The sequence below is a fragment of the Pituophis catenifer genome, unplaced genomic scaffold (assembly GCF_029215685.1).
Source record: "Pituophis catenifer annectens isolate HBS135680 unplaced genomic scaffold, rPitCat1.0.hap2 SCAF_16, whole genome shotgun sequence".
NCBI classification, from domain to species: domain Eukaryota; kingdom Metazoa; phylum Chordata; class Lepidosauria; order Squamata; family Colubridae; genus Pituophis; species Pituophis catenifer.
In genome coordinates, this window is record NW_027256896.1 from 2,748,993 (window position 1) to 2,773,645 (window position 24,653).

The 24,653-nt window shown below is 46.8% G+C and overlaps 1 protein-coding gene across 1 annotated transcript in view; it reads left to right on the forward strand.

The window, feature by feature from the left end:
• CACNG3 (calcium voltage-gated channel auxiliary subunit gamma 3) overlaps positions 1 to 23,764 on the forward strand; it is an 81,421-nt gene extending 57,657 nt beyond the window's left edge. The window contains exons 2-4 of the mRNA XM_070955112.1: positions 18,059 to 18,142; positions 19,269 to 19,409; positions 23,149 to 23,764. Coding sequence (XP_070811213.1) covers positions 18,059 to 18,142; positions 19,269 to 19,409; positions 23,149 to 23,663 — 740 coding nt within the window. The 3' untranslated portion in view covers positions 23,664 to 23,764. The remainder of the gene's footprint in view (positions 1 to 18,058; positions 18,143 to 19,268; positions 19,410 to 23,148) is intronic.
• The last annotated feature ends 889 nt before the right edge of the window (positions 23,765 to 24,653 follow it).

A 24,653-nucleotide genomic window follows, 5' to 3' on the forward strand; every position in this document is an offset into this window, starting at 1 on the left:
GGACAGCCATTTCTCTGAAATGATATAGGATCTCCTGCTTGGGCAGGAGTTGGTGTTGTGGCCCACCAGCGGCCTGCGCGGATTGTGGCTGATCCCGACGAGGAGGAGGCTGGTGTGTCGCGCCAGAAGCCTGCACAGCCGGCACTCACGTCGGACAGTGAGGAGGCTGAAGAGGATGTGGTGCCAGAGGCAGAGACTCAGCCAGGGCCTTCAGAACCTCCAGAGGCTCCTTCCAGTGGAGAGAGCGAAGTGGAGGAGCCTCTCCTCAATGCTCGGGCACGCAAGGTTGCCAAAAGGCAGGAGTGGCTACTCAGGAGGAGGAGGTCTCCTCAAGAGTAAGGCTTGAGGATAATTGGCCACTCCCTTAGCCTATTTAAGTCACACGCCATTAGTAAGTTTCTTGCTGGAAACAACTTGAAATTATCATCAGAGCATTTTTGGAAAAGTCTTATCGTATCTTGTTTTCTGGGCTGGTTGCCAACCTTTGCCGGACTTTGGTTTATTCTTGCTACTTAATAAATTTGATAAGGACCGTTGGTGTATGTCAATATCCTCAGGAATCCGGAGCTGGGGCAGAACATTTGGATTGGAGGACCTCCAGGGTCCCTTCCAACTCTATTATTCTGTTATTCTTTCTATCATTATATATATATTCCATCCCATCAAGCTCAAAGAAAGTCCAGAATGGTGTTGGATATCCTGCCACGGGCGGGGAGTTGGACTGGAGGACCTCCAAGGTCCCTTCCAACCCTATTATTTTATATTCTAATCCCCAGCATGGTGTGGAGGGGCTTCCTTGGCCTGCCCTTCCTTATGGACGGCCATTTGTATAGCAAAGTAAAAAGTTATAGCCTCAGGTGGTTGGAGAGACCCCGGATATCAGTGGTGGGTTGCCCCCAGTTTGCACCGGTTCTATAGAACCAGTAGTAAAACCGGTGGGAGGCTCTGCCCCTTGATCCTGATGTCATCAAAACATTTCTGCGCATGCGCAGAAGTTTCTGCGCTTGCACAGAAGAGCGTACATGCACATGAGTGAAGCGTGCAGGCCCGTTGCAAACCAGTAGTAAAGGTAAGTAGAACCCACCCCTGCCGGATATGTTCTGTTCTCAGACCAGTGCAGGCAAGTGGCGTCCAGCCTTTGCTTGAACTCTCTTGTGATGGAGCCCCCATTAGTCTGCTGTGCCACCAAGCCTCCAGTCCCCTAATCCTTCTGGTTGCTCTTCTCTTTCTAGAGTCTCAACATCTTTTTTATAGTGTGGAGACCAAAACTGAATGCAGTATTCTAGGTGTGGTTTTACTAGGGGTTTATAGAGTGGTATTAGTACCTCCCTTGATCTTGACTGTATCCCTCTGTGCAGCTTAGAATCGCATTGGCTTTTTTGGCTGCCGTGTGACATGAGTAGCAGGCGCTTTCACTCACAGCTCCATTCACATGAGTGGCGGGTGCTTGCGCATGAATTTGCACAAAAATGGAGCTGTGCGCCTGTGTGCACATGCCTACCACTCACCAGAGCAATCCCCTCTAACCCCCTCCACCACGCCACTAAGCTGAAAGGTTGAGGACCACTGCTGGCAGTGATGGTAGCCAAACTTAGCTTGGGACAATTTTGGAGGACTTGCAAAACAGAGAAACGCCAGAAGTCCCTGAGGAAGACGTAAGTGCTGGTGAGCTGTCTGGCAAGCTTCAGATGATAATTTTCCCACTTCCTGCCTCCTGCCCCTTCTGTCCCCCCAACATTTTTCTGATTCCCCTCAAACACCCCCTATGATCTGCAGGGAGTCAGCAAGCAGTAGGTGCATCACTGCTTTTTCTTCCCTCCCGACTGCTCTGGCAAAGTTCATTAAGAAGATGGTAGACAATAGAGGAAATGTGTGGGAAGGGTTGATAGATGCATAAAGGTAGCTTTCTACCTCCCCCATCCACCCAACTCCCTTAGCAACCAAAATTTTGGGCTCAATTGTTGTAAGTCGAGGACTATCTCTGCCTTCCTCTGCATGGCAGCCTTGCCTGGTAAACTCCTTCCCTTTCTGGGAATTCCTCCTCTATGTTAGAGGCACATCTAAACATATTAAGATGATATAAGGCCTCCTGCTGGAGCAGGGATTTGGACTGGATGACCTCGGAGATCCCTTCCAACCCTGGATTGCTGTGCTATTTCAAAGCATCCACTGAAGCTGCGTCTAGTGCCAGCATTTGTGGTCCTTCCTTCCTCTCCTTTTCCTCTCCCTCCCTTCCAACCCTCTTTCTTTCTTTCTTTCTTTCTTTCTTTCTTTCTTTCTTTCTTTCTTTCTTTCTTTCTTTCTTTCTTTCTTTCTTTTTTCTTTCTTTCTTTCTTTCTTTCTTTTTCTTTTCTTTCTTCTCTCTCTCTCTCTCTCTCCCTCCCCCTTCCCTTCCCCCTTCCCTTTCTCTTTCTAAGGCCAGGATACTCACTCGAAACAAAAACTCCTTTGGATGAAGCCGGCTTCTGGCTGCCAGCATTGGCAACTAGCCGATTGGCTGGAGGCTAACTATCCCAGGAGGCGAAAAGCCCAGGACTAACAGTGTGCCGTCGAATGGGCCATGCCGAAGCGTGTGGGACGGAGGGACTGTGGCCAACTAGCCATGGCAAATGGACGGGGACTTGTCAGCTGAGGAGAAAAGCTAGAGGAGAATCCCCCGAGGTGGAAGCCTAGCAGAGAAGCAGGCACGGCCAAGGGTAAGAGGCGAAAAGTCCTAAACCTGCTCAGATGGACCACTGTTCTGGAGAAATGAGTTCAAGGGTTGAACTGTAGATCTTCCCCAGTAAATCTGAATTGTGCAGAGTTTAGTTGAAGTGCCAGGTAGTGTTTTACTGGTAACAAGCAAACTTTGGAAAGCCAGACTGAAACGGCAGTTGAAAAGGTTCTGTTAAAAATTATGCATGAGTTTCGTTCTGCAGCATGTCCTTTCTCTGGCACTTTCTCACCAGGTTTCTAAGCAACACCATGGAGGGAAGGCTTCTTCAGGAGCTCCTCTGTGGGTGGGTGGGTGTGACTTGATGGATCCCACTCGCTTCTCTTCTCGGTGTAGGCGGCCAATGTGTTTGGGGAAGGCACAGTCAGGCTCCCAAACTCTCACATTCTTCATTGGCACAGCTGCTCATAAGGTTGATGAATGGAAGAGACCACAGAGGATTACACCTAGGAGCTGCAGAAGGAGACAGGGAAGCCCATCGTTCAAAGGAAGGGACCTGAAGTGTTTTCTCAAGAAAATTGCAGTTTAGAAGTCCCCCCTTTGGCTCTAAATTAAATATATAAAACCTGCCATATGCCCAGAGATGCTTTAGGGTTTCCCTCCATGCCCAGCGCCTCCCATAATCCCATACTGGGCCCAGCTAGTCCTGTTCTTCAGCTGATGAGGCTGATTTCAGGAATGAGCTTATTTCCCCTTGCTATAACTGGGGACAGAGCTGACTGAGGAAGACTTAACTCTCCTCCTCCCCTCTCGGTCTTCTTCACATGACCTTTCAATGCCCTTATTAAAAGCACAGAATCCAGAGATCCTTCTATGAAGATTCTCAGTCATCGGTCATGGTTGTCCCAAAAGGCAAGTAGACTTGGTTTTTCCTTGATGACCTTTCACTTCTTATCCAAGAAGCTTCTTCAGTTCTGATTCAAAGAGGCCATCTACATTAAGATTGAACAGCCCTCTCTCAACAGAGGGGAAGGAATAAGACACTACCTATCTCCTGTTTATAATGCAGTCCTTTCAGCAGTTCCAAGAAGGTTCCACATCCATTTGCATTTTTCAGGTGACCCTGAGGGCACAGATAAAGTTCCAGTGGCCTCAATGGTTCTCAGAAAGAGTGCTAATGAACAGATGGCTGGATGGAATATAAATCTTTCTATCTTCCACCATTCAGTCAGAACCTAAGAAGCTTCTTGGGTGTGAGGCAAGATGTCTTCAAGGAAAAACAAAGTCCAGTTGCCTTTTGAAAAACCACGTTTGGGAAAAAGCTGATGGTGTTACTGTGACAGGTCAAACTCTGGGAGAACCTCTACAGTTCCTGGTAATTATGCCAAATCCATAATGGGTGTCCTTGGAGGAGATGTTCTCTGGCTCTGGGCATCGAGGTCCTCTGAGTCTCCAAGCACTTCAGTAGCCCAAAAGGTCATTGTAGAGCTTACTTAAGATTGCTTAAAATGTTTAAAGGCAAATCAGCTAAATGTTGGAAATGTCACCAGTTACCAGGATCTTATTACCATATGTGGTGGACATGTCCAGAAGCTAAAAACTATTGGAATAAAATCAAGACGTGGTTGGAAGAAATGGCACAACAACGTATTGATTTAAAACCAGAGCTGTTCCTACTGGGTATCCTTCCAGAGAAATTTTGTAAAGAAAATATTTATTTGATTATACATGTAATAACAGCTGCAAGGATTGTTTTTGCACAAAATTGGAAAGCAGAGAAAATAGCTTTGGAAGGAGAAGTAATTAAAAAAAATTTTAGACTGTGCAGAAATGAATAGATTAGCTTTGATGATTAAAGAAAGAGAGGATTCAGAATATTTTAAGATATGGGATCAATTTTATCATTGGTTAGAAAAGAGATATAGACAAGTAAATCAACAGTCATGTAAAAAAAATGGTATAATTAGAATATTGTACCTTTGGAGACATATTGTAATAGATTGGGTGATAATGATGACAGAAGAAGCTACAAAAAAATGAAATCATGGAGAAAACACCGAGATGTCACATGGAAGGAATGACTGATGTATTAAATGTTTGTTTGTGTATAAAATAAAAAAAACTTTTTCAAAAAAAAAGATTGCTTAAATATTACAGCTGATTTGTAGCATGCAAGGCATGAATGCTTCATCCATCAAACTGGTTATTAGGAAAGGAGTTGTGCAGCTTAGCTCTCTTGTGGAAATCTTTACAATGGAACAAGCTAGAAAACAAAGGAAACAGTTTAAATAAGAAGGAATAAGATGAGCATCTGTGACTGTAAACCACAAAGCCTCCCTCCTTCCTTCTTTTCTAATGCCTTATTCCTTTATGTTCTCTTCTTCTGTCCCAACTGGGAATTTGTGTGGATCCTCTTTCTGCTGCCTTCAGCCCATACCTCTCCTGGAATGACCTTGGATTTTGACCCTGAAGTCCATCCTGAGCTTATTCCCTAAGCAGCATGAGATTCTCAAATCAGGAAAGCAGCGTACAAGCAGGATACTTTGATTCCCATAATGGATGACTGGCTGCAAAAGTTGATGGAGTTAGCAGAGGTAGCTAAATTGACAGCTTTGATTACAGAAAATAACACAGTTAATTTTGTTTCTGCTTGGAAACCGCTTCTGGACTTTGTGCTTGAGGTGGGGAAAAAAATGAATCTTTGATTTGGGGTTTTGCTCATTAGATACCTTTGAAGAGGCTAGTACTGTATATACGATCATATAAAAGTTAAAAAGTTGAGGTTTTATGTTACTCCTTTATTCTACTGCACCAAAAGATTCAACCTGGGACTAAGGGAAAATTTTCTGACAGTGAGAGCAATCAACCCATGGAACAGAAGTTGCCTTCAGAAGTTGTGGGAGCTTCATCCCTGGAAGCTTTCAAGAAGAGACTGGACTGCCATCTGTCAGAAATGGTGGAGGGTCTCCTGCTTGGACGGGGGGTTGGACTAGATCAGCGGTTGCCAACTGGTGGTCCATGGACCACTGGTGGTCCATGAGAAAATTTTGGTGGACCACAGAAAAATTATTTGCATTTTTTATATTGCACTAAATCAGGAGTACTCAAACTACGGCACCTGGGCCGGATACACGCAATGAACGTTTGTGTTGCTGCAGAGAGTCTCCCCCTTCGGATTTTTTTGTGCGGGTCAGAGGGGGGCAGAAATTCCAACTTGGGGGCTGCTTCAGCCTCCTGGTGCGGGGTTTTGGGTGAAGGCTGGAGGAAGTGCTGCTGAGGGCGAAGAGCCGGAGGTCCTCGTTCCATTGGGACTGCATCATGGTCTGGAACTGGCTGACCATCTCAGCCCGCTGAGCCTCCAGGCGCCGGTACCTGGCCTTGCACTCCTGCAGGTCTTCCCTCTGCTTGGAAAGCCTATGCTCCTAGTCCTCAGTGAGATGCTTCTGCTGAGCCTCCTTCTCGGTCAGATCCAATTTGAACTGAGCTGTTTTGCCAACTCTTTCTCATGGTGGCTGCTTAGATCCAACAACTGCTTCCTGTTGGTGCCCTTAGGAGCCCGGGCGGCAGGCGAGGAGGGGCTGGGAGGGGAGGGGTGAGTAGAGGCTGGCAAGGCGCCCCTCAATGTGAGTGACATCAAGTTGGCCACACCCACCCAGTCACATGACCACCTAGCCACACCCAACCACTGTGTCATTAGGCAGATTATATTAGTGGTCCGCGGGATTTAAAATTATGAATTTAGTGGTCCCTGAGGGCCGAAAGGTTGGTGACCCCTGGACTAGATTTGCCCCCACCTCCCCTTCTTGTGGTGTCTTCCATTCCTGGATACAATAAAACTTCCGTTTCTGGCTTTTTTCAGGTTGCCTTCAGAAAAAAGGTGCTTTTTTCAGAAGGCAACTAGACTTCTTTGTTTTTGCTTGAAGACATTTCACTTCTCATCCAAGAAGCTTCTTCAGTTCTTTAATAACGTTTGCCTTTTGAAAAAGTACCTTTGGGACAAGACCTGGATGACTGAGAATCCCCATAGATGTTCCTGGCTGCCTTGCTATGCCTCTGGGAAGCTTCTCCCCAGTTCAGGCTTTGGGGATCCCTGGCAGGAGCTGCTCTATTGCTCTAAAGTGGGTGAGGTGAGGTTTCTGGGCTGTTCTTCTGAATCGCTGGAGGTCCACCTCAGTAGTGGGTTCCACTTACCTTCACTACCGAACCTTCTGCGCATGCACAGAGTGTCCGTGATGACGTCCGGGCGGGTGGGCGGAGCCTCCTGCCGCTGCCACTACCGGTTTGCCCAAACTGGGGTGAACCAGTAGAAACCCACCACTGGTCCACCTGAGAGAAGCCCAATGTTGGCTTCTCAACACCCAGTTTGAGTGTTGGCAAGCTTTGATGCCAGCAAGGCAACTCCCTCCATATTTGCATCCATAGCAGTGGCCTAGTGGGACCCTTAATATGCTCAGCAGGCGTGGTTGTGGTAGTCTGCCTGCACTCACAGGGATGGAGGCTGCTTTTGAGCCAAGTCTCTTCTTGCTTGTTGCTTTGGTCACCACAGCCACCCTGGGACATTGTCTTGCCTCCCTCTCTTGCTTCTGGGGACGCTTTTGGGAGCCATCTCCAAAGTTAGACAAGCAATTGCTTTGTGATTGTAATAAGCAACTCACTTTGATTCTCCCAATGCTTCCACCACGCTATTGCCTTCTGAAAAGGGCAACTGATCTGCCCTCCGAAATGCCAGAGTTTGGAGCCTCCAAAAAGACTTTCTATGAACCCAACAGTCTGAGGATAGCTCAGGAGATATCCTCATGGTCTGTGTGACATTGTCATGCTTCCCTTGCCAAGTTGGCTTATGAGTAAGGAGGAACTGTCTGGTGTAGGATAATGTTCACAGAGTTTGGCTCTCTTCTGGAAGGTTGGTTCAGAATTAGTCATGCCACAGACTTGAGGAGGGACAGTTTGATTCTTTGCTAGCCCGGTGGAAATGTCGCTTAGGGCATCAGAGAAGCAATAGCACTTAGACTTACATACCATCCCCATAGTCCTTTACAGCAATCTCTGGGTCCTTATTTTTCTGACCTCGGAAGGATGGGAGACTGAGTCAACCTTGAGCCAGTCAGGATCGAATTCCAGACTGTGGGCAGAGTCAGCCTGCAATGTTGAATTCCAACCACTGAGCCACTAGGGCTGCTAAGAATTAGTCCCTGGTGGTCCAATTATTGGAAGGTGCTTGGATGCTCCAGAATTATATTTTGATTTACAGTCCCACTAAATTTGAACACAGCCCTAGATTTCCTAAGGGCCCAATGGCTACTTATCTGTGGCATGGGGTGACTCTGGGGCCCTTCTGTTCCTGGAAATAGCCACACCCTCACTGAACATTCTGAACAGCCCAGAATGTCAGACCTGCCCTAGTCTGATCTCAGGAAAGAAAAACCCTCGACTCCATTTAATTGAAGTGAAAGATACTTTTACTAAAAGATGCTGGTTGCAGTAAAGTCAGGTGGAATCTGAGATTCCGGCACATCAATACAAAATTATTTTCTTCATTCCCTTCCATTCCCCCATGACCAGTCCAAATCCAGCCAATGTGATGCTGCCAAGATGCTTTGGGAACACTGAGGTATTTGGGCTCGTAAATTTCCATACTCAGTGTAAACAATCTTGAAATTGCCTGGCACTAACTGGTTCCATGTTGATCTGCTCTTCCTCAGCTGTCAACCCCCCCCCCCCAATTCCCACAATAGATACATACAGGTTTATTGCCCATATTTCCCCTCCGCCCCAGTCCTTTGATGGCAGGATGCCAGTGAAGCGCTACTGAAGATGGTGGACCTGACATGCCACCCCACTTAACAGGGATGTTAGTCCTGCAGAGGAGAAAAAAGGGGAAGAGGAAACATAACAAACATACAATTACATAAACAAATTACTTTGATTTGTCAGGATATTGGTTGTGGAAACGTTTTATCAGATTAGACATTTTAATGTGCTTCACGTCCGTCCATGCAGTCTCAGAGGGAGGAAGGTCTTTCCATGCAACTAAATACATCTTTAACTTCAAAATGCTGTTCACCTTCAATCACGAGAGGTTCAGGTGGTGGTGGCAGCATCAGCCATAGTGGGAAAAGGATTTCAGTTTTAAGGCAGCTGCAATGAAAAATTGGGTGAATACATTTAAGGGATTTTGGCAGCTCAGATTCAACAGTCACTGGGTTAATAATTCTCTTAATAGGGAAAGGACCAACATACTTAGGTCCCAGTTTTTTGGAAGGTTGCCTGGATTGCACCTATCTAGTGTACAGGTAAACATGATCTCCTATTTTAAAGTCTCTAGGTTCCTTTTTATCCCTTGATTCCCTTGCTTCCTCTAGCATTTTTCTCATCATTGGCCAGGTGTTTTGTAATTGCATAATCCATTGCTTCAAAGATGCAATGGGAAGGGGTGACTAGGGGCAAGTCAGGCATGGATGTACAGTCCTATCCCGTAGCTAGTTTGAATGGGGTAAAACTAGTGTTGCTATGCACGGAGTTGTTGTAAACCACTTCAGCAAATGGGAGGAGGTCCATCCAGTTGTCCTGCTAGTAATTAACATAATACCTGAATTGTTCTAAGATCCCATTCATACATTCACAATCTCCATTTGTTTCTGGATGATGACAAGAACTAAGCCCCTGGGTTGTTCCCAAACATTTTAAAAACTCCTGCCAGAATTTTGAAGTGAATTGCACTCTGCAGTCAGAGATTATTCACTATGGAACACCATGCAGCCTATAGATATACTGCACAAACAGCTTAGCCAGTGTGCATGCAGAAGGGATTTTTTGACAACACACAAAGTGTTTAGAAAACAGATCAGTTATCACCCAAATCACTGTGTTTCCCGAAATTTTGGGGAATTCCTCTATGAAGTCCATGGAAATTTCCTTCCATGGGGCATTGGACTCTGGCCACTGGTTGAAGGAGTCCTGGTGTTTCCCCCTATCATTGTTTTGCCGAAGCACACTCTGGACAACTAGCTAGCTTTCAATGTCTTTTTTAAGTGATGGTCACCAAAATTGCCATTTGATCAAGTGTAGGATTTTTACAAAACCAAAATGTCCCGCAGTTTCATGACTTTTCTTTAGCACAAGTAATTGTTGACTTTCAGAAACGTATACCTTGGCTCCCACCCAGTGTCATGCCCCTGTCGGAGTCTGACTCTGAGATGGAAGAGGAACAGTTGACAGAGAGCAAGAGAGTGGCTCTGTTGGCTGTGGAGGAAACTGGGGAAGGGCAAAGTCAGGCTGGGTAGAACAGGGGAGAGTTAGAACAAGGGAGGGGGGTTCTGATGAAGACCAAAGCCTACCCCCTCCTCATCCTAGGGCATGCAGGGAAGAATGGAGAAGAGAGCAACGTGGGTTGCATGGCTTACAAGGGAGGAAAGGGCCCCGATCCCCTTCACAAGATACACCTGGAGCTGGAGTTTAAAAGGAGAGGCAAATGGGAGGGGCGGTTGTCGGGAACAAACACTGAGCTCATGTGCGTGTTGACTGCTTTATCTGAGTTCCTGGCATCCTCCCATCTGGCTTAATTTATGGCTGTGCTACTTCAATTCTGGAATTCCTTATCTTGCTTGCCCTGCCGGGTTAATTACGTTATCTTGCCCTGTTGGATTTATGGTTGGAAATTTTGTCTGCTTACAGGTTTGTGGAAGGGTTTTACTCCAGACCGGAGAGTAAAGGGATGCTGGGGCCAATGTTTGGACCTAATAAAGGGACTTGTACTTATTTTCTGGCTGTGTTGCCTTTGTGCCACGCCCTGGGTCATCACACCCAGGCTATTACCATTCTGCATTGCGCATTTGCCTTTGTGGTCTTGGAACCACTTGTCATTATCTAATGCTGCCTTAGGAATCTTCTCTATATCCTTGTCTATCTGGGGCTTCATTTTTGCTTGCACCCAGATTGTTACTGGTGCTGCAAGATGGATTGACTGTTCTGATCATTTCTGGCTTAGAGCTGTTACATTGCAGCTCTCTGGACAAAGCATCTGCTAGGAAATTTTTCCCTCCTGGGAGGTACCGTAAGGTGAAATTGAAAGTGTTAAAACATTGAGCCCAGCTGATCTGCTTGGGTGACAGCCTCCAGGGGGCTTTAGGGCTTCCAAGTTCTTATGATCTGGATGGGGAGGAACAGGCTCAAGCTCAACCCTTCCAAGACTGAATGGCTGTGGTTCCTGGCATCCCGATATAGTCAGTTGACTCCATCACTGACTATTGGGGGTGAGTCTTTGGCCCCCACAGAGAGGGCTCGCAATCTGGGAGTCCTCCTGGATATGCAGCTGTCCTTGGAGGAACATCTGACGGCTGTAACCAGGGGGACCTTTTGTCAGGTTCGCCTGATTCGCCAGTTGCGGCCCTTTCTTGATCGGGATTCCCTGTGCACAGTCACTCATGCCCTCGTAACCTCTCGCCTTGATTACTGCAACGCTCTCTACATGGGGCTCCCCTTGAAGAGCACCCGGAGGCTCCAACTGGTCCAGAACGCAGCAGTGCGGGTAGTGACGGGAGCAGCGTGGCGCTCCCATGTAACATCGCTCCTGCGTGAACTGCACTGCTCCCGGTGGTCTTCCGGGTGCGCTTCAAGGTGTTGGTTATCACCTTTAAAGCGCTCCATGGCATAGGGCCTAGCTATCTTCGAGACCGCCTGCTGCCACCGACGACCTCCCATCGACCCGTGCGCTCCCACAGAGAGGGCCTCCTCGGGGTGCCATCAGCCAAACAATGCAGGCTGGTGACCCCCAGGGGGAGGGCCTTCTCTGTGGGGGCACCTACCCTCTGGACTCAGTTGCCCCCAGAGATAAGGAGAATCCATGACCTCAGTGCCTTCCGCCGTGCCCTTAAAACCTTCTTTTTCCAACAAGCCGGGCTGGCCTAATTCTTTTTAAGTGTTTTTTAATTGTTTTGTTTATCGTTTTAATTAATGGGGCCAAATTTATATATATATTTTTAACTGTATTTTAATATTTGTATTTGATGTTTTTATTTGGCTGTTCACCACCCTGAGTCCTCAGGGAGAAGGGCGGTATACAAATTCAAAATAAAATAAATAATAAATAAATAAATGATCAGTCCACACCTCAAAAGGTGTTTTATCCCCTTCCAGGAAATGCCTCCAAGTTAGGAGGGCCCAGCACACCACATAAGCCTCCTTTTTCACAGACTGCCCACCGCTGTTCAGTCTCGCTTACTTTTTTGGAAGTATAGGGACACGGTTGTAGTGCACCCTATTCATTGCATTGCAAGAGCACTGCCCCCACAGCCACATCTCTAGCATTTGCCTGAATAATAAATGGGCCGTGAGGGTCTCGGTGTTTTAATATTGGCTAAGCTGCAAACAGGCATTTAAGCTTCTTCAGCGTCATTTAGCATTCCATTGTGAATAGAATAGAATAGAATAGAATAGAATAGAATAGAATAGAATAGAATAGAATAGAATAGAATAGAATAGAATAGAATAGAATTTAGAAGGGACCTTGGAGTCCAGCCCCCTGATCAAGCAGGAGAACCTATACCATTTCAGACAAGTGATTGACGAGTCTCTTCTTAAAAACCTCCAGTGATGGAGTGCCTACGATTTCTGGAGGCAAACTATTGAATTGGTTAATTGTCCTCACAATTAGGAAGTTTCTCCTTAATTCTAGGTTGCTTCTCTCTTTGATTAGTTTCCAACCATTATTTCTTGTCCTGCCCTCTGGTGCTTTGGAAAATAATTTGGCTCCCTGTTCTTTGTGGCAGCCCCTCAAATATTGGAATACTGCTATCATGTCACTCTTAATTCTTCTTTTCTTTAGACTGGCCAATTGACTGAAACTAGCTAGTTCAGTGGCTGGCTGGGCTTTTGCAACAAAACGAACAGGGTGCCCTACAACCATGTGCCTATACTGCTGTCGCAGAGGAGACTTTTGGCACGATGCACTGCACTGCCTTGGAATATTTCTACCACAACTGATAACAGCCCTACCCTTTATGTCAACTGCTTAAAGAAGACGCTGCTCCACAATGAGGACCCTCAAAAAATGAAGCTATCAAAGATGTGAAATTTAACCCAAAGCTCAATGCTGGCATTCTAAAATGTCAATGGATGCAGAGACTGTAGTGTAGGCAGGAGGGGGGCAGGATGGTTATTTCTGTGATGATAAAAAAAGAAATACTGAGAAAATACCAATGCAGAGCCCAGCAGCACTAAATGCAGAGAACTGAAGACGAGCTGTCGCAGGGCCATGACCCAGTCAAAACTTGTTTAAGAAGGCAGCAGGCTGTGAGTTTTGCCTTTAAGAAGAACCACGGCCAATCCACTGCCATCGCAGTTACCTTGGTTAACAACAGCAATTGGGACTGGAATTTCTGTCGCTAAATGATGCAGTCATAAAGCCCAACAGAACATGATTGCATCACTCAGCAACAGGAATCCCAGCCCTGGGTTGCTGTTGTTTAACAAGAATTGTGGGTCATTAAGTGAGTCCAGGGGATTGGCAAGCAGGCAGGTGAATGGCTGCTACAGGTGAGGGAGAGGGTGAGCATCTTACCAGAGTGACTCGCATCTTCCCTGCCAGTTTTGCTTGAGGGAAGCCAGAAGGAAGGTTGCAAAAGACAATCCTAGGATCGTCATAAGTTGAGTCTACTGTAAGGTGACCAGACGTCCCGCTTTTGGCGGGACAGTCCCGCTTTTGAGCAATTTGTCCCGCGTCCCGCGGCGTTTTAAAAAAGTCCCGATTTTTCATTCTGCCTCCTGGTTCCCGGCTGCCTCCTGAATCCCCGCTGATGGCTAGAGGGAAAAAACCTGTTTAAACTCTTGCCGCGGGGCTTCAAAGGGCCGCCCTACGTTAATTAGCTAGGCTTCCCCCTCTCAGCTGATTTGCACAGGGCTCTGCCTTGCTAAATTGCTCAGTTTTTTTTTCCTCTTTGTGCAAACCAAGCTCAAAACGAAATTGAAAGTAAAACAGGCTGTTGGCTTTGCGGTTTGCTTGCAACGTTGGAAAATTAGGCAGCAGATTTATTTTCCTTTTCCTCACCAAAAAAGGTAAGTGCAAACAATGGAAAATTATTTAGGGCAAAAGAGGAGAGTTCAAGATTTTAAAACACAAAAGAAAAAAAAAGCTCTTTTTAACTAGGGAATTGTAATAATTGAGATACTATTAATTGTATATTGTGTTGAAAGCAGAAATGGTTAAGTTGTGGTTTGGAGGAATATATGGGGGAAATTATTTGGTTTATTATTATTGGTAAGTATAATTAATTGATTTGTAAGAAATTGGATTGCATGGAAATAATTGGAATATTCATGTTCATATTGATTAATATACAAAAAAGATAGTTATATAACTAATTGATTTATATTAAAATGTTGAATTTGTATTAAACAACTGTATTACATAATTACATAATTAACCAATGTGAGGATGGATATAAAAATAGATGACAATGGGAAGGGGTATAAAATAGAATAGAAGGGAAAAATTGAATTTGATTAAGATTAGAAATGAGGATGAAGGGTAATATTGTTTTTTTAAAAAAAATAGATGAGGAATAAATATGGCAAAAAGGAAATATAGAAATTGTAAATTTAATTGAAATGACTAAACACTGTTTAAATTTGTGAACCAGCCAAATATTCTGTTCAAAGAAAATACATTGTATGTATGTGTGTTTCTAATTATTGCTATTTATTCATATTTGTTCTCTTTTATTCTTTAAAGTTTAACAATTCATTCTTTATCTTAATATCTTTATATTTGTTTGGGGTTGGCTTTCTTCCCTTTCATCTTTTTTATTGTACAGCAATCTTTCTCCTCAAACCTACCACCTCTCTTTTCTTTCCTTCTTACTTTCTCTTCCCCCCCTCTTCTTCTCCTCCCTACTTCCTCTTCCTTTCTCCTTCTCCTCCTCTCTTCCTCCCTCTCTTACCCTCACTCCTACTCTAATTTCCCTTCCCTTCCTTCATCCCTCTCTATTGCTGTATCCTTTTATGCATATGGACTACTCAGAGGGCTGAAAAAGTTATTTTTGACTGGTCTTCGCACTTTTGACCAGTCCTCGAACTTACGACTGTCCTCACATTTTACATTTTTGCCCTATCTTGTCATCATGGTGAAGAGAAGCAGTTGTGAAATGAGTGACGTGGTTGTTAAGAATGCTGCACGGGCATAAATGTGAGGATGGTCATAAGTGTGAGGACCAGTCAAAAGTGTGAGGACCTGTCAGAAATGACTTTTTTCAGCCCTCTGGTTAGTCCTTTTGTGCATATGGACTACTCAGAGGGCTGAAAAAGTTATTTTTGACTGGTCCTCGCACTTTTGACCAGTCCTCGAACTTACGACTGTCCTCACATTTTACATTTTTGCCCTATCTTGTCACCATGGTGAAGAGAAGCAGTTGTGAAATGAGTGACATGGTTGTTAAGAATGCTGCACGGGCATAAATGTGAGGATGGTCATAAGTGTGAGGACCAGTCAAAAGTGTGAGGACCTGTCAGAAATGATTTTCCAGCCCTCTGAGTAGTCCCTATACACATAGCCATGGCCACCCGGTCACATGACCAGCTAGCCACGCCCACCCAGTCACATGGCCTCCAAGCCACGCCCACACAATAAGCCACGCCCACAATGGTGTCCCTCTTACCAATGTTAAAATCTGTTCACCTTACCCTATACACATAGCCATGGCCACCCGGTCACATGACCAGCTAGCCACGCCCACCCAGTCACATGACCAGCTAGCCACGCCCACAATGTCCCTCTTTACCAATGTTAAAATCTGGTCACCTTAGTCTACTGTCAAGTGCCTAAATCACGATCATAGTGATGCAGCAAGTAAGTGAAGACTCCCCTGCTTAAAAACCACCATGGCTAGATCGTAGTCTCATTAAGAAGTGATAACAGGCATTGCCACACAATTAACGGGGGGGGGGAGAGATTGAACTGTTTACAAGGCAATATTACTCGTATTGCAATTAGCTCTCATTGTGCAGAAGGCCACTGGGAAGCAGGAGGGGGGGATGCGAACTGATAGGTGAATTCAAGCAAAGGAAGATCACTTTATTTGTTTGTGTGCGTTTTTTTTCCTTTATTAAATTATAGAGCAAGGCGGCCTCTAAGTCCTGCCAATGCAGCCCCAGGCTGACTGCCACGATCTCCGGAACAAACATGGCCGTTCCCTGGCCTGATTTGTGCAGGGGCACATTTGTTGTGCAACTTTGTCCATTGTTATCACCATCATGGGACGCAGGCTTGAGCAAGATTGTCTCCTGGCCGAAGGGCAAGTTAAATTAGATGGCCAAAAAGGATGATCAGAAGCAGGACCTCAACGGAAGCGAGTGCGAGGCAGCCAGGGCCAAGAGGCCCAATTAGTATGTGCAGAAGACCTTCGTGCCCCATCCAGAAACAGGGTCAGGCAACTGCTCAAGATGTGGAGAATTGATCCCACCACAGGGCAGCCTTCACCTCCAGCCCCCAGAGAGTCCCTTGTCTTGATGCAGGAAGCTTGTTTGCTGCACATGAACTGGGCCTGGCTGGTCTAGTGAAGAGAAGGACCAGGGAAGACATGTTAGCAGTCTTCCAATATTTGAGATGTTGGCCACAGAGAGGAGGAAGAGGGTCAAGCTATTTTCCAAGGCACCTGAAGGCCAGACAAGGAATCATGGACGGAAACTGATCTAGGAGAGATTCAACCTAGAAATAAGGAGGGATTTTGTGACAGTGAGAGCAATCAACCAATGGAACAGAAGTTGCCTTCGGAAGTTGTGGGAGTTTCATCCCTGGAGGCTTTCAAGAAGAGACTGGACTGCTATCTGTCAGAGATGGTCAGAGATGGTGTAGGGTCTCCCGCTTGGGCGGGGGGTTGGACTAGATGACCTACAAGGTCCCTTCCAACTCTGTTAATCTGTTAAAACATGGCCGAGGGGAATAGTCTATGCAGGTGGGAGCTGCCACAACCTGAGCGCAGAATCATTCCAGGTGCTCTTACAGGTGACCACAGGGTGACTTCAGAGTTGGAAATCGGGAACATCCATGATTTGGTTTGTCATTATTTTTGTTTTTGTGGATTATGACTCCAAGTAGACAGATGTTACCTGCACAGCAAAAGCTGATCCCATCTGTGGTGAGGACGGAGACAGAAGGAGAGAAGTTACAACCAGGGGAAGCAGCTCAAGCTTGCGAGCAACTTAGAGATTTGTGTTATTAAAAATAAAATTGCACTTGCTTGCTGGAAGGTTTCTGGGCAGGTACTCAAACCAACCACGGAGGCCTTTGCTAGGCCTGGGGCTGGTCCAGCTGCACTCAGGTGGCTCGGGGGTGAGGGAGGAGGGGGGGAGGGGAGGCGAGGTAAGCCTGGCTTTGCTTTCAGCCTCCTTAACCGAATTTCAGTTGAATTTTAGAGAGATTGTCAAATTTTGCTGTCTCCTCAAGGGATTAATCCTGTTACAACAACAATATCAATTTAAATAAAGGAATCAATATTAAGCGGACAAACAGCTCTGCTGGAAAACTAGGAGTATGTGATGGGGGTGATAATCCAGAAGGAGCCTGGCCAGCAGGGGATGGACTGACGTGATGTTCACAAGGAGTGCATGCGTGTGTATGTAGGCATGCATGCATGCATGCATGTATGTAAGTATGTACGTATGTATGTACGTATGTATGTATGTTTACAGTATGTTAAATTCAGCCCACCTCAGGCAACCCAATGTAAAATATAAAACCCAAGATGCACAGCCCACACAACCATCGGCTAAGAATTGCATGAGTTGTACCAGGTGTGATTGGGAATTATGGGCAATGTGGCCCCAGCAACCGCAAGACCTTTACAGCTGGGAGTGATTTAGAGGTCCAGCTCTGTCTGTATGTCAGGGCTTTCTGTCTAATTTTATTGGACTCTTTTAAAATAATTATGATGGATTCTCCAGGAGAAGAGTTTAAATTTTTGAATGGGGAATCAACAGCTAAATGAATTCTGTACACAGGTTTGGGATGCTTGCCCACCTTCAGTGGTGGCTGCAGGTCTGTTTTCTCTGTCTGTCCTTGCTGGTGGGGCACAGGATGACTCTGCACAATACCCGGGGGCTGCCAAAGGGGAGAGAGGCGGGTGGTAACGTCAAGGAGACCCTCCTTGTACAGAGAGCTCACCTTGAACAGCTGGGCTGGCTTGGAGCTCAGCCACCTTGGTTAAAAAGCAGGCATGGCAACCACTTGTTCAGGGTTGTAAAATGGCCTGGGAGGATGGATGGTGGCTCCGCATCCTCTTTCTCCACTTCTGGAGCCAGGCTGAGGGACTGCGTTGTCCCGAGATGCAGAGGCCTTCACAGCCCTGGCTGGTCTGGTCCAGCATCCTGGTGCTTCTGAGAATCTTACATTCCCACCCCCTCTTTTCCCCTCAGGGACCTTCCGAGGAATCTGCAAGCAGATCAATCATTTCCCAGAAGATGCTGATTATGAACAGGATGCGGCTGAGTATCTCTTGCGTAAGTTGAGGGATCCTGATGGGGCAAGAGGTGGTGACTCAGTCAGGAAAGGCTGTCTCACCCACATGTGGGGCAACCACACCGTGGGCCCCATGGGGGGGGGGGAAGTCAAATTGGGGTGTGCCCAAATCCTGTTTTGAAACAGGGGCCCAACTCTTTTCTAAGCACTGCATTCATTCTAAAGCAGTAAAATACTGTAACTACTGAAGATTACCTTCGTTCCTAATTTTTGTTAGAGCAGTTTTCCAATATTTGAGGGGCTGCCATGAAGAATAGGGTGTCAACCACTAGAAGGCAGGAAAAGAAGCAGCGGACGGAAACTAATGAAGGAGAGAAGCAACCTAGAACTAAGGAGAAATTTCCTGACACTGAGAACAATTAATCAGTGGAAAGGCTTCCTTTTGGAAGTTGTGGGTACTCCAACACTGGAGATGTTAAAGAAGAGATTGGATAACCATTTGTCTGGAATGGTATAGGGCAGGGGTCCCCAACCCCCTGGACCACGGCCCATTACCAGGCTGTGGCTTATTTGCAACTGGGCTGCATGAACAGCGGGCTGGCGCACACACACAAGAGCATGGAGCTCAACTTGTAGTCAAGCTGTGTGTGCATTGTGGGACTCAAGTTGTGCACACATACGTGTGTGCCAGCCCACCACTCACGCGGCTCCCAGTTCCCCTCTCCCTCGCCACCAGCCAGGCCATCAAGCCGCAAAGGTTGGGGACAGCTGGTATAGGTTAGGTTAGAAGATCTCCAAAGTCCCTTCCAACTCTGTTATTCTGTTAGAGCAGATAATCCAAATAGTGTCTCTTCTCTAGCCTTTTTCTCAAACCCAGCACAGGTGATATGCTGATATCTCAAAGTGGCTGGGATGTTCTGCTGAAAGAGAGAGCAAACAGTCTGATTTCTCCATGCAGGGAGAGTGCCTGGAAAAATCAAGATGGTAGCCGTCATCGAAGTCTCTGTGCATGTATGACACCTGCAAAATGGGCTTTAACTGCACAGTCCCAGCTGTCCTCTTGGCCCCTCTGCAGAGGCTGCTGCCACCCTGGGATAGTCTCCGGCCTTCCTGGGCCAGCTGCAACTGCCCTCTCCAGGCCCCAACCCTCTTCTTGTCTCCCTCCAGGTGCTGTAAGAGCCTCCAGCATCTTCCCCCTCCTCAGCGTGGGTCTCCTGTTCTTCGGAGGACTCTGCGTGGCGGCCAGTGAGTTTTACAAGAGCAAACTCAACGTCATCCTGAGCGCAGGCATCTTTTTCGTCTCCGCAGGTGAGTTCCATTTTTACCCAATTCACCAGGTTTGACACCAGCCTGGATCGGGGCCATGAAATACGCTTGCAACATTAAGTACTCTGATTTCATATTGGAGCATTTTCCATATAGATATAATAGAAGTGGATTACAAAACAGTACACAGATAAAATACAGAAGGGGAGAAAACAAGGCTTATTCATTAATGATTTGTTTTAACAAGCCACAATATTTGTTTTCGTGCTTTACAGTAAGTCATAATTTATTTCGACCATGGTTTATCAGCTAAGCCACAGCTGGCTGTTCTTAGCACTAAACATGCCTTTTATGCATGTTACACGTTTAATCACGGGCTTCCACACCTTCAAGGTCACATCCATGGAACATCATCTTATCTGCATAACTGAAATCCATCTTGCATTTTTCCTGTTGCTCCTCTCATTCCAAATCTGAACCTTTGTGGCCTTTTAAAAAGAAAAATCAGATACAATCTTTTAAAAAACAGATTTGGGAGATGCTAGCCCACCCTGGCCTTAGAGTGTCTCACCTGTTGCCTATTTTTGTTCCTCTTGATGTTTGTTTGTTTGTTTGTCTGTCTGTCTGTCTGTCTGTCTGTCTGTCTGTCTGTCTGTTTGTTTGTTTGTTTTGTCAAGCATATATAAGATAACAGGTAAAACTATAAACATAATTTGAATACTAGGAATATTAGGACAAGGACGGTAGGCACGCTGGTGCACTTATGCACACCCCTTACAGACCTCTTAGGAATGGGGTGAGGTCAACAGTAGATAGTCTAACCTGAAAGTTTTGGGGGTTTGGGGAAGAAACCTCAGAGTCAGATAGTGCATTCCAGGCATTGACCACTCTGTTGCTGAAGTCGTATTTTCTGCAATCGAGTTTGGAGCGGTTTACCTTGAGTTTGTATATTATTTGCTCTTGTATTGTTGTGGTTGAAGCTGAAGTAGTCATTGACAGGAAGGACATTGTGGCAGATAATTTTATGTACTATGCTTAGGTCAGACTGAAGTTGGCATAGTTGTCACTTATTTATTTATTTATTATATTTCTATACCGCCTTTCTCCCGTAGGACTCAAGGCAGTGTACAGTCAAGAAAAATATAGACACACAAACATCATAAAATTGCTAATTAAAATTATTACTTAGTTTGATCAATTAAATAAAAACCCAGAATTAGATAACATTTAAAAATCATTCACATGTTCATATGTTTAGCCCCGCCTGTTGGAACATCAGAGTCTTGAGGGCACGGCGGAAAGCACGGAGATCAGGGATATTCCGTATCTCCGGGGGCAGTTCATTCCAAAGGATTGGAGCCCTCCCCGAGAAGGCCCTCCCCCTGGGAGTCGCCAGTCAACATAATTTGACTGATGGTACCCTGAGTAGTCCCTCCCTGTGAGAACAAACTGGTCGGTGGGAGGCTATTGCTGGCAAAAGACGGTCTCGTAGGTACCCAGGTCCTAAGCCATGGAGCGCTTTAAAGGTGATAACTAACACCTTGAATCGCACCCGGAAGACCACCGGGAGCCAGTGCAGCTCGCGTAGGAGAGGTGTTACATGGGCGTAAAGAGCTGCGCCCATAATCACCCGCGCAGCTACGTTCTGGACCAGTTGGAGCCTCCGGGTGCTTTTCAAGGGGAGCCCCATGTAGAGAGCATTACAGTAGTCCATACGGGAGGTAACTAGGGCATGAGTGACCGTGCGCAAGGCGTCCCGATCCAGAAAGGGACGCAACTGGCGGATCAGGCGAACCTGATAAAAGGCACCCCTGGCCACGGCCGTCAAATGATCTTCTAAAGATAGCCTTGAATCCAGGAGGACACCCAAGTTGCGGGCCCTCTCTGTGGGGAGCAAGATCTCATCCCCTATTGTCAGTGATGGTACCAGCTGACTATACCGGGACGCCAGAAGCCACATCCACTCGGTCTTGGAGGGGTTGAGTCTGAGCTTGTTTCTCCCCATCCAGATCCGCACGGCCTCCAGGCAACGGGACATCAAAGCAAGGGCATCATTGGGGTGGTCTGGGGTGGAGATGTATAGCTGTGTGTCATCAGCATACTGATGAACACTCACCCCGAAACAACGGATGATCTCGCCTAGCAGTTTTACATAAATGTTGAACAGAAGGGGTGAGAGGACTGACCCTTGTGGCACCCCACAAATAAGGTGCCTCGAGGTCGACCTCTGCCCCCCTGCCAACACAAACTGCAAACGGTCAGAGAGGAAGGAGGAGAACCACCGAAGCACAGTGCCCCCTATTCCTAACCCCTCCAGCCGATGCAGTAAGATACCATGGTCGATGGTATCAAAAGCCGCTGAGAGATCTAATAGGACCAGGATAGAGGAGCAACCTCTGTCCCGAGCCCTCCAGAGATCATCCACCAATGCGACCAATGCCGTTTCCGTGCTGTATCATGACCTGAAGCCCGACTGGAATGGATCCAGATAGACAACTTCATCCAGGTATCGGGGTAGTTGTCACGCCACCACACTCTCAACAACCTTCGCAACAAAGCGAAGATTGGAGACTGGACGATAATTTGATAATATAGCCGGGTCCAGGGAAGGCTTCTTGAGGAGGGGCTTCACAACCGCCTCTTTCAAGGTGGCGGGAAAGACACCCTCACTCAGAGAAGCATTTATAATCCCCTGGAGCCAGCCTCGTGTAACCTCCTGGGAGGCCAGTACCAACCAGAAGGGACACGGGTCCAATAAACATGTGGCAGCATTAAGCTTGCCCAGAATCCTGTCCACGTCCTCAGGAGTCACAGAGTCAAACTCTTCCCAGATAACGCTCTCAAGACCTGCCCCCGTCTCCTCCCCTGGATCTACCCAATCGGAGTCCAGGCCTTCCCGAATCTGAGCTTGAATTTTTATTTATTTATTTATCATATTAAAGAACTACCCAGCTCTCTCATAGAGCGATTATGGGTGGTGACCATTGCTAATACCATATTGAAAACAAAAGGCTAAAGAGATCCAATTGCTTCTTTGGTTCTGAGGGATGAACTTCCCTCTCCATGAGGGATCTGTTGCTGCCCTTCGGAGGTTTGCACAAGACAGATCCAGACCATATCTACCATAGGTTGACCTCCCTCCCAGGGTCAAAAAATAACCAGGAAATATAGTTCCCCTGAGTTCTGGCGTCACAACAGAAGCACTTTGTGGGGTCTCCTCCATTGCCAAGAAAGTCTGGATGAAGGAGGATGATCCTAAATAGAGCCAGGCCTTATCTTGATCCAGAAATACCAGGCATCCTGGTTTCAGGCTTGAACACCTTGCTGGTTGTGATTGCATTCTGCCACTCTAAGTGGTGAAGCATATGGATCACATAATGGACATTTGTAAATTCACTGGAAACCCTACAGGCCTATTTATAATACTGACACTAGAAAGGTGTCTGCAGTTTATCTGGGTAAGTTGTGGCTGGGGGGGATACTAAATCCAGTATCTTAAGGTTGCCAGGGTTGAAAAACACTGATCAAGAGCAGAGGTCTTCAAACTTGGCAGCTTTAAGACTTGTGGACCAACTCCCAGAATTCTCAGCCAGCATAGCTGGCTGGAGAATTCTGGGAGTTGAAGTCCACAAGTCTTAAAGCTGCTAAGTTTGAAGACCTCTGATCAAGACCATCAGAAAGATAGTGACGAAAGTGACAGCAGATGCTGAGCTGGATCGTATTCCTTTTCAGACTCCAGAGACCCAACTGATGTTGCCTTGCTCTCTGCTCTTCCTTTCAGGGCTCAGCAACATCATTGGGATCATCGTTTACATCTCGGCCAACGCGGGAGACCCCGGGCAGAGTGACTCCAAGAAGAGCTATTCCTACGGGTGGTCCTTCTATTTTGGTGCCCTCTCCTTCATCATTGCCGAGATGGTTGGTGTCGTTGCTGTCCACATGTACATCGAGAAGCACCGTCAGATCCGGGCCAAGTCTCACTCCGTGGCCCTCCTGAAGAAGTCCACCTTTGCCCGCCTGCCCACCTATCGGTACCGATTCCGACGGCGATCCAGCTCCCGCTCCACAGAGCCGCGGTCGAGGGACCTGTCTCCCATCGGCAAAGGCTTTAACACCATCCCGTCTACTGACATCTCCATGTTCACTCTTTCCAGGGATCCTTCCAAGGTGACTATTGGGACTTTGCTGAACTCAGAGAGAGATCATGGTTTTTTACAGATTCACAACTCCCTCCCCAAAGAGTTCAAGGAATCTTTGCATAACAACCCCGCCAACAGACGAACAACTCCTGTCTGAGCCCAACCTGTCCCTGGATGGCCTTGGATCAGACCGCTGGAGATGCCGTGTGTACAGAGATGTATCATTGAGACTGCATGTGTGACCCACCCTCCCCTTCAATGGCGTAACCAGCAAAACCTTGTTTCTAAAGAGTAACCCTCGCTGTGCTCCCTGTCCACGGGCAGCCTAGATCTGAACCGGATGCCGTTTAGGGTGTCACATCCTAAACTGCCAGTTGTTTGGCTGAGTGATTGTGGCCTGGGTCTGAATGCATGGGGGCCCCTCAAGAACCCGTCCTCTTCGCTCGGTTGCCAAGATGGAATACCGGGCTTGGCCTCGTGCCAAGGGGACCTTGGGAATGATTCTGAGGGTGACCGCTTGGAGGCCCATCAAGAAGGTGGAAAGTGGTGCTGGGCCCCCATGGCTCTTCCTCCCCCTGCCCACCCCCTCCATCACCATGAAAACAGCCTTGGACTGTGGTCTCAATCCAGACGTAGCATCTGGGAACAAATCCAAGCATGAAAACGCGAAGCTGAGTGCTTCCGAAAGACTTGGGCGATGCCCCCCTCCTTCCTTTCTGGATGCCCCGAAGGAGGCAGGCTCTGGGGGTGAGGCTGTCTGTTCTTGTGTGCATGCATTAAACAGCCTGGAATCCAATTCCCTCCCACGATGCAGGAAGAGAGGTGGCTCTGAGCTGTCTTGGTGGGCTTTGGAAGGGCTCTGTATTCTCTTGCATATTCAACACTCTTTGTCAAGGTGTCAGGGGCAGAAATGCCCCCTCCCCTCCATTCCTGCCAAAGTTCTCCCAGCGGACGAGCATTTAATGTCACCCTTGGTTCAAGAATCTGAAAAGATGGCTCTGTATCTAGGTAGATGTTTCGCCACACATCTGCTTTTTCAGGTTTAACATTCGTGTACCGCCTATGCCGTGGGATGATCTGAAGCACTTGAGATGTTAAAAGGGAAACCAATAAAACCCCATTGAATCAGTCTTTGTGTTTGAGCGAC